At 44.2% G+C, this 15,818-nt stretch overlaps 1 protein-coding gene across 2 annotated transcripts in view; it reads right to left on the reverse strand.

The window, feature by feature from the left end:
• Positions 1-15,818, reverse strand: part of Lrrc1 (leucine rich repeat containing 1) — a 121,209-nt gene that overhangs the window by 11,236 nt on the left and 94,155 nt on the right. For both annotated transcript variants that reach the window (XM_006973721.4, XM_076576706.1), the window contains exons 5-10: positions 15,362-15,418; positions 15,106-15,169; positions 14,677-14,751; positions 11,618-11,762; positions 8,880-8,998; positions 7,505-7,588 (exon numbers count right to left, since the gene is read on the reverse strand). In XM_006973721.4, the coding sequence (XP_006973783.1) occupies positions 7,505-7,588; positions 8,880-8,998; positions 11,618-11,762; positions 14,677-14,751; positions 15,106-15,169; positions 15,362-15,418 (544 nt within the window). The remainder of the gene's footprint in view (positions 1-7,504; positions 7,589-8,879; positions 8,999-11,617; positions 11,763-14,676; positions 14,752-15,105; positions 15,170-15,361; positions 15,419-15,818) is intronic.

Raw genomic sequence — 15,818 nt, forward strand, 5'->3', positions numbered from 1 at the left:
GTCTCAGCCACAGTTTGCTGTCAACAACTTCATTACACCAAGAGCTGCATCCACATTCAAGTCTATTCCAAGGTGGCTGAACTTCCTATGTGTGGTCTTTAAGACACACTAATTCAAGACTTTCCTGGACAAATGGGCCATGGAAGAGCTGAACCAAAGGGATCTCAGACACAACCTTCTCCAGACTCCATAAAGCACTGCATTCTTCTGGCCTTTGCCATCCTGAGTAGAGAAAGCTCCTGAAGGGACCCATTGATGTCCCTCGGACACATGGGAAAGTAGTCCCCCAGGGCCTCTCACCAGAGGGAGAGTCTGGCCTCCTCAAGGCTGTCTGAATAGATCCCCTGCCCTGTTTTACTTTGGTGTGTACTTAATACATGTATATAACACCCTAAAAGAGCGCAGTACATCTTTACAAAATTGCTACATAGTTAACTTCACGCATTTTCCTTTTATTTCTTCTTCTAAGAGTATCAGGGTTTCCAATTACTATATTTAACTGCAGAGTTCAACCATAACAGATGTAAACATAGTAACATTATAAAACACACAGCTCTGTCTCTTGTCACACAGCCCCAATGCACAGGGGCTGTCCCTTTCAGGTCTCAGAATTCAAGTTTCCCATCCCAGTAAAACTAGTTTATTCCCTCTATTTTTACATCATTACTTCCTATAGAAACACCTTTCTTCTTTCTGTTTTTAAAAATCTTACCAGTCATCCAAACTGACTGGCTGTCCCTCAGCCCTTCCATAGTTTTCCCAGAACCTCTGGTCATTATGATAAACTGCCATCTACATTGCTTTCATAATTATGGACTAACACTCTAACGGGACAAAATGTCTCTTGGGAATCCTCACGGGCACTTGCCGAGATTGCCGCTTTGTACACATGTACACACAGTTAGAGCACTGGATAAGAGCACCACCTCTCTCATCTCGCATCTACCCTCCATCCATCGTCTATGCACCACCAAAGAGCTCAAGTATGTTCCCCTGGACATCTTGAGAACTACCTGACTGCATGTCCCAATACCCTTTACATGAAAATCAGTGAAGGACTGACGTGAGCTCACTATCATGGTCCCCGAATCATTTGTGTGTATTCTGATCACTCTTTTGGTTTCATGGGCAGAATTTGAAGGTTCCCTGGCGGTCATCAGGATCAAATGTCTATTATCACTTAGAAATTCTGGGAAGCAGAGTCACTGTTTAAATACCCTATTACCAGTTATGTAGGAAGCTGGTATTTTAAACCTCCCTTAAACCACTAATAACACCTTCCAAGAATACAAGGGTTTGGATTTGGAGTCTCTAAAAACTACAGAATGTAGCAGGAAACCCAAGTTTAGCTCTTTTGTGTCTATGTTAATTCAGAATGATCCTATATTTAACTGCCATTGAGTTAGCCTAGGAAGGGCCTAGAGATCACCATGGAAACCTTTAAAGCAGCGGTTCTCCACCTCATTACTACTGCGACCCTTTACTACAGTTCCTCATGTTGTAGTGCCCCCCACGACCATAAAATTATTTTCCTTGCTACTTCAAAACTGTAATGTTGCCACTGTTATGGATCATAATGTAAATATCTGTGTTTTTTGATCATCTTAGGCAACCCCTGTGAAAGGGTCATTTGACAACCCCATGGGGTCATGGCCCATGGGTTGAGAACCACTGCTCTAAAGGGGAATTCTTTTTTTTTTTTTAAGATTTATTTATTTATTTATTTATTTATTTATTTATTTATTTATTTATTTATTTTGGTTTTTCGAGACAGGGTTTCTCTGTGTAGCTTTGCGCCTTTTCCTGGAACTCACTTGGTAGCCCAGGCTGGCCTCGAACTCACTGAGATCCGCCTGGCTCTGCCTCCCGAGTGCTGGGATTAAAGGCGTTCGCCACCACCACCCGGCTTATTTATTTTTTTATGTATACAGTGTTCTGTCTGCATGTATGCCTGCAGGTCAGAAGAGGGCGCCAGATCTCATTACAGATGGTTGTGAGCCACCACGTGGTTGCCGGGAATTGAACTCAGGACCTCTGGAAGAGCAGCCTCTGAGCCATCTCTCCAGGCCCCCTAAAGGGGAATTCTTATGGAGCAACCTGGAGACCATAATCAGACTGACGATTCAGAGAAGCAGCCTAGGTCAGGCACCCATGCTGCTTGCAAACGGCTGTCTGCGTGTAAGGGGCTGCTATCTCTTGGTACGGTTCTTTCGATATTGGTAGCGTAAACAGAAACCACATCGCACAGGCAAAAAGGAAAACTTACAAGAAAACAAAATCTGGCTCGAAATACAAAAATAGTGAACAAAAATAATATACATGATTTTAGAACCCTTTCCAGAGCCTGTGCTATATTTTATAAATGTTTCCCCACTTTAGCCGGGTGGTGATGGTGCACGCTTTTAATCCCAGCACTCAGGAGGCAGAGCCAGGCGGATCTCTGCGAGTTCGAGGCCAGCCTGGGCTGCAGAGTGAGTTCCAGGAAAGGCTCCAAAGCTACACAGAGAAACCCTGTCTCAAAAAAAAAAAGAAAAAAAAAAAAAGTTCCCCACTTCACAAACATTTTTAAAATTACGTGGTTTGGAGATTCCACAAATTATTGGACCACACATACAACATGACACTACATGATCTTCAGCATACATATCATCAAGAATGTATTCTACTGCCATTATATTTCTCAAGGATTTTACTGGCCACAAAATCCTTCCCCCTCCAGATTTATAAGAGATTATTTCACAAACATCCATGGTTGATGGTGCCCGTTAGTTCCCAGCACCTCTTTGCCTCTCTCTGCACTGGTCTAATCATCTGGTAGACGGTGATACTGACTTGTCTACACCTCACAAACGTACTGTAAAAATCAGACAAGAACTTGACACAGGGAAATGCTCCATGACAGCCACCTCTGTATACACTCAGGACAGTTTCTGGTCCACACGAGCCGCTTCAGGTCTTGGGATGGCACCTGGGGCATGTTTGATGGTCCTGTCTAAAATCTGAGAAACAAGTCTTGTGTGTATCTTAATATGAATGGACTATTTCCCTAGAATAAATTTCTAGAAATGGAAGAGCAAAAGGTATGTTTGTAAGTCTTTAATAATATCAATCGTCTCTCCCATGACAGCCCCAGCAATTTATACTTACACAATCATATGTACTTTCCCTGCAATATCTGTCAGCATTTGGCATTTCACTTACAATTCTGATATATTAAAATGCCTTCACACTTCTGTGAAAACAGATGAGACGAATTTCCCCCATACTCTCCCTTTCTGGGTATCACTTGTTTTTGGTTTTGCTTACTTTTCCGTGATAGACACATCTTTTGCTCAGTGACATGAAGGACTTTCTGATAACAGTTAAGATTTCTTCATTTGAGATTAAATGTCTTCCTACCCATAAATTGTTTTTGATCCTCTTTCAGACAAGGAATCTTCCAGGTAGACAAAACCATCACAATCACCAACTGTGTGTGCACCTGCCTGCATGTGAGTCTTAGTGTGCATTTGAAGGTTGGGTTGGCAATCTTATCTTTTCTCAAGTCCCATTCTCCCATTTTATAGACAGAGGTTTCTCGCTTGCCTGGAACTCCCTCATTAGGCTAAGCTAGCAGGCTAGGAAGCCCCAGGGACCCCTATTTATGCAGTGCTGGGGTTACGTGCTCCACTTTTCTTAACGAGGGTCTCCGGGGACTGAACTCAGGCCTCATGCCTGTGTGGCAGGCATTTTCTGACTGAGTCATGTCTTGAACCCCGTTAACCATTTCTTTTATGATTTATTTCCTGTTTCAAATTTAGGAATGCATTCTCAGTCTTCAGATCTCATGGTCGATTGCATTTTATTCTAATATGTATAGGTTTTATACTATATTTATTATCACTAATTTTAAAATGCAAGGGCAACTTAGACCCAAACAAATTTAAAGTATAAGGCAAAAAGTTGTCTGTGAAATAAATACTCTAACATCAGAATATTTACAGGGAATTAATATTTACACACTGCCTTAATAAATATATGTATATGAGTGGCCTACAAACTCTACCGTAGCCCATTTGACCAAACAGGTGTGACATAGTTGGGGTACCTTTCTCAGTTTGATCCAATACAGACAAAAATAACAAGCAAAAAATCCCCTCTGTAGTCTAAACTTGGCCATATGCTCAATTTCTTTTAGCCAGAAGGTGTTCCAAGGTAGCATTTGGCTGGGGAATCCTGAAGGCACTACCCTCATTCATCAGACCCACAATCACACGCTGGCTCCCTGCCCACCTACAAATCACACTCCTGCATTTTCATCCCCTTAACGCTTCCCCTTTCCCAGAAGAAAATAAACTTAAGCAACGGAGTGAGAAACAAAACACACGAGTGCGTGGCTGGGAGCTCAGAAGCATGCCATGTGTTGCAAATGAGCCAGGGTGAGCCTTTCCGCCACAAGCTGGAATCATGCTGACAGAGCACAATGTTGTGAAGGCAGGTGGGGTGGCAAAAGATGCCTTTCAGAATTTCTGAGTAACTTAGAATCTAAGTCACAGAAAAGCATTCTTTTGTGAAATAATAATCTGAAAAAAATGTGAGGAACACATAACGACACAAGAGTCCAGGCCATGCAGTTATTACATTTATTCAGAGAGAAAACGCCCATGGTTTACAAGGATGAACACACAGCAGTCAGACAGTCTGAATCTTCATGCACTTAGGAAGCAAGACGGGAGCTGGAGACGTAACTGCAGTCAGAACGATACTTACAAGGTGACAAGTTTACCTGACTTTTCTAAAACTCCAAGCAGCTAACAAGTAAGAAAACAAGAGACATTCATTCATTTCCAAATGTTTACTACAGAGGACACCACGAAACACAAACAGGATCCTTTACTGGGACCCAACAGTACAAACATCTTCCCCTCAGTCATTTGGGAAACTAGACGGGAATACATGCGGTTGGGAGTACGGAACTGGGCTGTAAGACTGACGCTATCAAATACCATCAAATAAGATGATGAGAGACGATATGGGGAAAACTACGGACACAGCAAACCAACAGCAATTATACAACTATGGGTTTGGGACACAAAAATTGACTCGTTTTTTGTCTTAGCGTAGATATGCCATGTATGCAACTTAATTGATCAAGGAAAAAAGGTAATACGTTTTCCAAAGGGAAGACTCCACGAAATCAGGCATGGAGGCAGAGCTGGTGCTCACACACATAGACAATCACAGGGCAGACTATACTAACTGTACACACCGGTGACTTGACATGTGGCTGGGACACACTCTGTGTTTGGTTGGTCAGCCCCGCTGAGACAAACAGTCAAGATGATTTCTGCTGGGTACCAAAATGTGATCCATGGCAGAGCCAGAGACATACACTCAGTGACTTCCTTATCCTGGGATCTGGGTGTGTGTGTTTAAGGCGCAAGATAGTCTAGAAAGATCTCACTCCTAAAAATTGAAATGTTTCTGCTTTATCTAGAGGCTGAAGAAAAAAGTATCTGTTTTATTCACTTATAAAACTCTACATGCCAGGAAATCAATCACAATTTCCAAGGAAATAGATAAAATGTAATAGCACAAATGCTTTAAAGCTAAAAATACTTTTGCAGTGGACGTAAGCAGAGATGTCACTCTCCAATCGGAAACACTGCTGAAGACTCATTTTTTTTTAACCAGACAACTCATTGCTAAAATGACAGTAGCAGTTTCATAATAATACATTTATAAGATTCTCCCCTAAAATGTCTCCCTGGAAAAAAGAATTCATGAGCCACCCAGATACAATGGGAGAATGTTGTTATTAAACTTTAAAGTGCTCTCCTTAGCATTTGCCTCAAAAATACCCCTAAGCTGTACTGATGTTCTAGAATGCCCAGACTAAAGGTCACTTGACCTTTCTTTACTGAATCAAGGTTTTGTACAATCTCCAGGACACGCAGATGAAAGGGCCATGCTGAATCTGAATCTCTTGTGTTGCCCTGTCTTTACAGTCCCGTCACAGTGACTGGGAGCATCATCTTTGGGGCTAAAGCCGACTGTCCTCAATTTTTGTATCTGTGAACTGAGGAAAAGCATCACGACTTCCAAAGCCTGAGTGAGCGGAGCTGCACAGAAGCACACACCGTGCGGGGCATTAAGGAAGAGAGAGAGAGCTCCTTGTGCTGCTTCTGCATCCGATCCATTCCCCACCCGCAAGGGGAAACACTAGTGCTCACACTATCAGCTGTGTTTTGGTTGACTGCTTACAGTTTAGCGGCAAAATGTTTTGATTAGCAGCATCTTAGTTGTGTCCCAATGTGACTGCAGTGTAGATTTGAGTCCTTCTGTCGATGACGGTCTTACTTAGATGTGACAGCTCACGTTAAGGGTATGTCTGATTAGCAATATGTCGAGTTTTCAGTCTGTACCCTCTTGCTTCCACTCAGGGGGGTTACCTAACTTACCCAGAAGAGACTGGGCACTGGGAGCAGAGACCCAAGCTGAGAAAGGGAAAGGGGAAGCCCACACGACCATGTCAAGTGGCCCTAGGGAAAGAAAAGAGGCGGCCCTGAAGTCTGGCGGGTTAGACGCCAACTTTGAAACTATTCCGAGACAGATGGTAAAAAGGTCAGAGCAGAGAAATATAAACAAAACTAAGTTGGCCAACGATCATGTGGAGGAAAGAAGCTTTTTCTATGAGGACCCAGCAAACAGGAAGTCTCACCAACAGCTATTCGATAAAGGGAAAAGAAAGGGCCAGAAACTCAGCTTTTGGCCATGTGACGAACACTAAAAACAACAGCGAAGAGGCAAGCTCAGGCTTATTCTTTCCAGTACAGCTCTCCCAGTTCTCAGCACGCAGTAAACCTTTCAAAAAGGACACTAGACACCTCCGTGCTCCATTCATTGTGGGCTCTCTCTTCAGCCAGCATGTCCACCCCCTCTGATGGACGTTAGGAGCCTCGGAAGAACCCAGTGACTCTGCACAAGAGGAAGTGATAGTCTCTTTTCACTAGCAGGGGAAGATGGTGGGAGAGGAGGAAGAGAAGGGGGTAGTGGTGGAGAAGGCCGCTTCCTGCTGGCCTTCCTCCGAAGCTGTGCCTTTAGAAAGAATTAACGTGGCCTGACCTACATCTCTGCCAAGAACCAGGGCTGCATGATGGTCCACTTTTATAGGCACAATAATGGTTTGTGGTTAAATGCAATAGTTAAACCCCACATCACCCACGTTCTCTGGCAAGCTCCCAAATCACCCACTTCTGTCAACAGTCCTTCTCTCTGGATCAAAACACCACTCTCTTCCCTCGACTTAAAATCCCATCAATGTATGTCTCTCAACTCTCTCTAATGCAAATGACACGTATTCTTGGATGCAGTCCTCCAGCAGATTCATACTCACACTCTCTAAATGCACCACATGTTTTTTAAACACGGAAAAAAAAAAAAAAAAAAAAAAAACCACTCATGGACACTTTTGATCCCTTACGTATCACCATTATCACCATATTATTTCTTTAGGGGCACGTACCTCTTTTGGTAAAGACACCAGTTTATTTCTGTCTGCATTCAAGTTGTTCAACTTCTTAAGTTTTCCAATGCTCTTAGGTAAAGTCTGTTAAAGTAATACGTTTGTTATTAGCTTATCACATTTTTTTTTTGACACAGTTCAACAGAAAAAGCAATTATTTACAAGGACTTTACGAGTATCAACAAAAGAAAATACTTCTTCCTGAATATGAGATGTCTGTAATGGTCACTTAGGGAAATGTAATTAAGTATTCTAAATTTCTGTTGATATGACAGTATGTTTGAAATAAATTAAATCAAAGGTGGAGACAGGGGAATGTACTGTTCTTCCACTCAACAAAGTGTGCATTTACACCCTCAAGGTTTCTACGTGCCCTTCCAGCATACCAGACCACCACAGGTGGATGGTGGCTTTGACACGTGGAAGCTAGAATGTTGTAAGGGTGCTGGGGGGCCAGGGGCACAGAAAGACCTGGGTGGGTGCCGAGAAGGGTAAGCGGGCCTGGCGTGCTCAGCAGAGCCCTACAGAAGCAGGCGGGCTCCCAGGGGCTCTGGAACATCACAGCAGAATCTGAGGGCGACTATAGTTGTAACTGTTGTGGTTTCTATCTGTAAGCCTAAGGCCGCCGCTAAGACAGGAAGATCTGGGAACTTCAGCCACGCCTGCCAGAGGATGGCTACCTAAGGAAGGACGCTGAGAGGAGCCACCACGGCTAAGTTTTCACTCTTCGTAGGCTCTGACTCATTTAGGCTCTAAATGACACCACTTCACTTAACACCACATGAGAAAGGGGAAGCAAGAGGAAAGACAAGAAGGGAACAAGAAAGACAGAGAAAAGAGAGCAAAGTACTTGCCTCTTAAAAGGGCACGTGCAGGACAATTATAGTAGAGGAAAAGGAGATGAGCGGGGCCTGACAGATGAAGCAAAGGGAGATGGGAAGGGGACAGACAGCAGACACTGGCTGCCACCCTGCAGACCCACCCTCAGGAGATGGTGCATGCAGTCTTTGGCCCCGTTAGGGAGAGGAAGCTTGGTCAAACTGTGAGTCTGGGCAGCTGCCCTCAGTCCTGGTTTTTAGGGTAGAGACGGCAGCGGTCAAAGTTTTTCAACACCATTCTCCAGCTCAGAACACAGAGCAGTCTAAGCATCCATCCCCCAGGGCTTTCTCATTTCTTCTGGGTGCACTAACATAGCCCCCGGACACATCCAGCTTACAGGCAGGCTTCACCAGGGATCTCTGTGAGGTGTGAGTTCAGTGCCCACGCTCTGAGGATGGAGCCCACACCCACTTGGCTTATGCATTGGTCTTCAGGCCACACCTCACTGTGGCAGGTGCAAAGAACTGAACTCATCCCAGCCACACAAGGCACTCACCAGGAGACAGTTTTCTGTAAGAACTAATTCCGTGAGATTTTCACAATCCCCAACTGCTTCAGGCAACTGTGTGAGTCTGTTCTGATCCAGCTTCAAGATTGACAGTTTCTTTAGTTTTCCTACAAAAGTGTCATTTAAACTCATTAGTCGTGATTCTTTGCCTAACTGCCACTTGTTTCTTTTTCTATCTGTTGCTCTTTTTTGTTTTAAATAATTACTTATTTTTTCTTCAACCAGCTTTTCAAACTGAAACTGTAACACTCTCATTTAGATCACCCAGGGTTGAGTGTTAAGAGTAATTTGTTCGGCACATCAGAAAGTCGGTAATTAGAAACAAATCGTTTGAAAGGCCTAACTAAAAAAAGCCAGAAAATTCCATGAAGGACCAACAGTTAGCTACTGATGCATCTGTAAGAGCAGGAGCTGTTCTGTGGATGGACGAGAGTGGTGTCTGAGGAATGAGTGAAGGGCCACCTCCAAGTCCCCAAACAAACCAACCAAGGGTGCAGGCACTCTTCATTATCTACTGAGATCCTGGCACGGACACCTTCCCCAGTAAAGGAGAGGATCACCTCTACACAAAGAGAGACATGAAGCTGGGGAAGGAGAGGTGAAGGGAGAACTCTCTGGCCTTGGGCAGAGCCATGGGGCAAGGAAGGGCGGGCCACTCCTTAGCTCACTGTGGAGCAGAATCAATAACGAACTAAGTCCCTGGTGGATCCCCACAGGCCCCTGCTATCAGGAGGTATGCGGGCGCTATCCACAGGGCACAGTGCAGCTTGAAGCAGCTCCTGAACCCTCTTCCCAGCTGGGAGTTTGATAGCTCGAATAGTTAAGTGACCGGGCACTTGTGTCTTCACGAAGAAGCGCAAGGTAATTTGTAGCCATTACCTTTGCTTTTCAAAGCTCTTCGAAGGAAACTCTCCTTTTGCCCCTCTGAACCTCAAGATCCACTGAGCCTACAGCAGAGGGCCTTGCTATGGACAGTCCTTCAACGCCCACAGCAGGTCAGCTCCCATCTGCTGACTCCTCCTATTCCGAGCATCAAAACATCCAGTTTCTACAGCACCTGATGCCCCAGATGGTTCTAAATAAACCTTTCTAGAAAGTCAGACGAATCCTCATCTGCTTTTCAACTGGTGCTGACCATTATCCGTTGTCATTTTCATCCTGAGCGAATAGCAGAAAGGAAGAGGTCCTTGGCCACACTCTTCTCCATAATCTTAGGACAATCTGTGGTTACGCACAGTTCCTGACAGGCGCTGGGCAGCACTACTATGATGGGGCCATCAATCCCTGAGATTACACTCTCTCTCTGTCTCTCTGTGTGTGCATGTTTTAATTATCAGCACATATCTAAAAATTAACATTTTAAACAGTTGTGCAAAACAAACAAAACCACTGGTCTGGTTCTGTTTTCAAAATTTCTAGGTTATAAGGCTTTTTACCCGAGAAATTCAAACAAATGAACTACCAAAAAAAGCACATTAACAGATATGTCTCTTTCTTACAGGATTAGAAATGCATACGAGGAAAACATTATGAAAATCTCTACTTAAAGAAAAACAAGTTTGGGCCCTTGAATAATAAGACAAGAAAGACAGTATGATAAGGAACGTTTTTCACAGCTTAAGTAACAACACTTGTTCCATCACATTCTGGACTAATTTCTCACACTGGTCTAAGTTCCTTTAAAGAAAGGAAATGGAGTGGGTGCCGTGTGGTGGTGCACGCCTGTAATCCCAGCACTTAGGAAGAAAAGGCAGGCAGAGCTCTGTAAGTTTAAAGCCAGCCTGCTCTACACAGCAAGTCCCAGGACAGCCAGGGCTACATAGCGAGCGAGACTCTGTCTGGGAGGGGAGGGGAGGGGAGGGGGAGGAAGGGGAGGGGGAGGAAGGGGGGAGGGGGGAGGGGGGAGGGGGGAGGGAGGGGGAGAGGGAGGGAGGGAGGGAGGGAAGGAGGGAGGGAGGAAGGAAGGAAGGAAGGAAGGAAGGAAGGAAGGAAGGAAGGAAGGAAGGAAGGAAGGAAGGAAGGAAGGAAGGAAGGAAGGAAATAGCAAGGGATGGTTAAAAGATCTCTCCCAGCATATTAGAAAATAACCAGCTCTATCAGTGTCCTCTATTTTTGTTTATTTATCTATTTATCACAATTTATCTATTTGATTTTTTGAGACATGATTTCTCTGTGTAGCTTTGGAGCCTGTCCTAGAACTTGATCTGTAGCCCAGGCTGGCCTCAAACTCACAAAGATCCGCCTGCCCCTGCCTCCCAAGTGCTAGGATTAAAGGTGTGCACCACCACCGCCCGGCTTCACTGTCCCCTTTAAAAGCACCTTCCCAATGCACTCTCATCAGGATCGAGTCCAATAAAGACCTAAGTTCTCAGTGATGTCCAAGCTACACTCTCATGGACTGTTTAGGATTCTCATATAAAACATCCTAGTGACTGCTCATTTGCCTTAAATACATCCTCTAACTGTGACTAGTCACTTTTATAATTATGGAGCTCGGATAAAGTAGACATGAATCAATGCTTGAAAGTAACAATATTACAGGTTTCTCCAAACCAGGATGGGCAGACGTATTTGCTATCCTCTGCTTTCCTTCTAAAAAACAAGCAACGAGGAGCCACATTCCCAGCACTGAACAGCGATGAGCAAAGAATTAGAGAGTGAGTTCCAAATGCTCAAGACGACAGACAGCAGGTGGAACTCTATGTCTGCTACTTTCCAATACTTACCAATGCCATCAGGAATTGTTTCCAGTAAGTTCTGGGAAATGACTAAGTCTGTTAAAGAAGTCAGGCCACTGATTTCATCAGGAAGTCTTTCCAACCTGTTTTCAGAGACATCTAAGCAGAGCAGGCTCTTCAGATTGCCTATTTCCTGCGTGAACGGCACAGAAAGAGAAACACATGCTTGGAGCTGGCACAGCAGGAAGGAATTTGCTATCGGGGCTTTTCGCAACCAAACCCAGGTCTACATCACAGACACAGGAACAGAAGGAATGTAAGAGTTGGAAGATGGGGGTGAATGCTGTCAAACGCTGGACATGATCTGACTGTTGGACTCATGGTCTCACAGCACATGGGGTTGTCTGCACAAGATCAAGCTGCTCAAAACTCGAGCACAGACTGGGCAGGGGCTCACAAAGTCTCATCCGCCCCTCCAAGTGAGGACCTACTGGCAACTGATGGCTGCTGGAGAAAGGAGACTCCTTTTTCTTTAAGAGCACGGCCCATGGTAGGCGGCCCATACCCATGTGCATATGGGCAGCACTAACTGGACTTACTGGGTCCAAAAGAAAAGGAGGACATGAAGGTGGGAAGAGATGAAGCTGAGTATGGGGAGTTGGAGGAGGGGAGTGGAGGGTGGATATGATCAAAATACATTTTATATACATATGTACATATACATAAAATATATGTTTCATATATATATATATATATATATATATATATAACTGTTTTTATAAACAGTCTCTTTGGGAGGCAGAGACAGGCAGATCTCTGTGAGTTTGAGGCCAGCCTGGTAAACAAAGCAAGTTCCAGGATGGACAGGACTGTTACACAGAGAGACCCTGTCTCAAAGAAACCCAAAAAATAAATAAATAAATAAATAAATAAATAAATAAATAAATAAATAAATAAATAAATAAATAAATAAATAAATAAATAAATCCTCAGTTCTGGGGCTAGAGAGCTCGGTGATTAAGAACATGGGCTGCTCTGTCAAAAGAACTAGGTTCAATCCCAGCACCCACACGCAAGTATACAACCATCTGCAACTCTAGTCCCAGGGTCTCCGACTCCCTCCTCAAGCCTCTGGGAGGCACTGCAGAAATGTGGTGGACATACATACATGCCAGGAAAACACTCACACATAAAATACAAAAATAAAATAATTGAAGACCTCAGTTCTAAGTATGTTATTTTAACACATATCTAGGTGTAAAAACTTGAGTAAATTTCTAGACCCCTTTCCAATAAAAATGTTAAACTATATGAATCACAGCCACAGAGTCTAAAGGAGGCTTTGGGTTTAGCACAACTTGATGCTAGAGGCAAAGGAGACTTTTAAATAAGCACTTACATCGTAATCCATGGGAGAGCCAATTCCTTTGGGGTTAGAATGCCACAGGCCACACAGTCATTTATACACATCTGCACAGCCAGGTGTTCTCCCCCTTTTAATGTCACACGGCTAGTATTATATTACACTCCTGGTATTCCACAGCACTCTCCCCCCATCCAGGAGTTCTCCGGCAAGAATTTCACACGTGTTCCAGTGAAATCTAAGCACTAGTCAAAGGCTACCGCAAGTGACTTATCTGTTTCTCTTTCTGGACTGCAGCTCACATCTCAGAAGTAGAATCTAGTTTCTCAGTTCCATTAGTCACTAGATGACATCATGAGAACCTCAGTGCCGTCACAGTGACAACCACATTTTAGTTGAGTGTGTCCTTCTAGTGTCAGACTTCCTGGCTTCTCCCTGTCACTCCCCACCCACAGCTCGTAGTCCCCATCATGACTGGGCCACACAATCAAGTGGGCAGCACGCAAACTGTTTTAAAAACGGGATCATTCATCCACACCATAAAAGGCACAGTCTGTGAACACTCAAGATTCAAACCCTGTGACAGAGAAAAAGGAGGTAACAATAAGAAATGCCTGTTGTGCTGGAGAAAGTTTTTGGGGGGAGTTTCTCAGTTGATCCATCTGAAACTAGACCTGCCTGCTAGACTCCACACTGAAGGAGGAAATAGCTCAAGGCCCTTTTCATTTAGAACATGGGTCTCACCTCTGACAACAGTAGAGAAAAGACTAAATAAACATCGTGGCACACCAGCTCAAACCGTGAGTGATGGGGGGGGGACATGGGGGGGCTGTGGTGGTATTGTGTTCCCCAAAATATCGTGTACCTTAATAAACTTATCTGGGGTCAGAGAACAGAAGAGCCACTAGTTAGGCAGTGATAGCACACACCTTTAATCCTAGCATTCCAGAGACAGAAATCCCTCTGGATCTCTGTGAGTTCAAGGCCACATTGGAAACAGCCAAGCATGGTGACACACGCCTTTAATCCCAGAAAGACAGCCTTTAATCCCAGAGAGTGGTGGTAGAAAGCAGAAAGATATATAAGGCGTGAGGACCAGAAACTAGCAGCATTTGGCTGGTTAAGCACGTGGCTGGTTAAGCTTCAGGCTTTCGAGCAGCACAGTTCAGCTGAGATTCATTCTGGATGAGGACAAAGAAGCTTCCAGTCTGAGGAAACAAGACCAGCTGAGGATCTGGCCAGGTGAGGTTAGCTGTGGCTTGTTCTGTCTCTCTGAGCTACCAGCATTGACCCCAATAACTGGCCTCGGGTTTGATTTTATTAATAAGAACTTTTAAGGTTCCTGCTACAGGGGGCTCTTAATATTACTTTACATTAACTACCACAGGGGGAAAATGTAGTTAAAAAATGATCCTAAAGCACTTGGGCACATCACTAAAAGAGGCAGAGACTTATACTGTCTTAACTAGGGTCTTTATAATTCACAGGTCTGCTGGGTTTGAAGTAAACGATACTGGGCAGGGAGAACAAGATGAAGTACAGACTTCGGCATCTTTAGAGACGGTGGGCTGGGTTTTCAATCTCCCCGTGGCACTGCACAAGGGTGAAAGCTCAGGGCCTATTTGCAAATGTGCTTTTTAAACAATGTTTCTTATCTTTGAGGTCTTCTAGAAAGGCCCCACAGAAGCAGGAAAGACACACAGTTCACTGCTGTTGCTGTTTATTTCGGGAGACACTAAATTACCTGAGGTAATTCAGAGAGTTGATTTCCATCCAACCAGAGATCCTTCAGATGTAGGAGCGCCCCAATTGATTCTGGCTGGAACAAAAGGTAACATCATAGTAACAAGGCCCTAGGCCTCCATCTTCCATTATGGGAGAAAGAATCATCGAATGGAACAGGGTACCACAGTGGGGTTGGTCGTTACTTCTCTTCTATCAAGACTCCACCCCTAAAAGTGTGCAAACTCTTTCTTAGAATGCAAACGCCTCCCCTCATGACCACTCCGCTAGCCCCGACTCTCCCCAGACTGCATTTCTCAACCACTGTGAACAGAAGCACATTCTCAGTGTTTCCTAGCTGTACCTGAAGAAAGACATGCCTACTGAACTCCTCAAAATCACTTGAGATTATGAGGACAAAAAACATCAACTCTCTCAGATACACACTTACCAAATGATAGATTTCATTGTTCCCTAAATCGAGTTCTTCGAGCCTCCTCAGTTGGGTGAGAGAGCTGTTGAAACAACCAACAACAAAGATGCTCAGAGAAGGCTTGAGGCACACAGAGCAGTGCACTTCCTTCCTTGAACTAGTTTCTTAGAGAAAGCACGGTTCATGTGGATGTGGCAGAAAGCACCACCACCCAGGGAGGATTATACCGCCAGTCACTCTGCACAAAACCCCCTTATTTTCCCCAGAGACTCACTCAGGAAGGTACGTAAGAAGATTCTCTCTCAGTTCCAGTGAAGCCAGGTTATAAAGACTAGAAATTCAAAGAAGAGAGCAGTGTTATGAAAGCGCCTTAGAGAGTCCTACTCTCTCTCCACCGTCCACACCCCCACATGCCGCTCTTATTAAAACCTTTCCTGTTGTTACTCCCCAGGATAAAAATATTTACCACCACCACTAATCAACACAGCCTTCACTTCCCAAGTTTCAATACAATGGCATTAATAAAAGTATAGTGTTTGACCCACAAATATCTTATACATGAGATGTGGAAGTAACTCACTAGCCACTAAAGACGACCACTCCCTGAACTCAGACAGACGCCAACTATGTGCCTCTCAGCTTCAGAATGTTAAAAATGTGCTGTTATAAGAACGGCGGTACCTTTAATCTTAAGAGGCTAGGACTTCTTCCTGCTATCAGTGAAATATCAT

This window comes from Peromyscus maniculatus, chromosome 7 (genome assembly GCF_049852395.1).
Source record: "Peromyscus maniculatus bairdii isolate BWxNUB_F1_BW_parent chromosome 7, HU_Pman_BW_mat_3.1, whole genome shotgun sequence".
In the NCBI taxonomy this organism is placed as follows: Eukaryota; Metazoa; Chordata; class Mammalia; order Rodentia; family Cricetidae; genus Peromyscus; species Peromyscus maniculatus.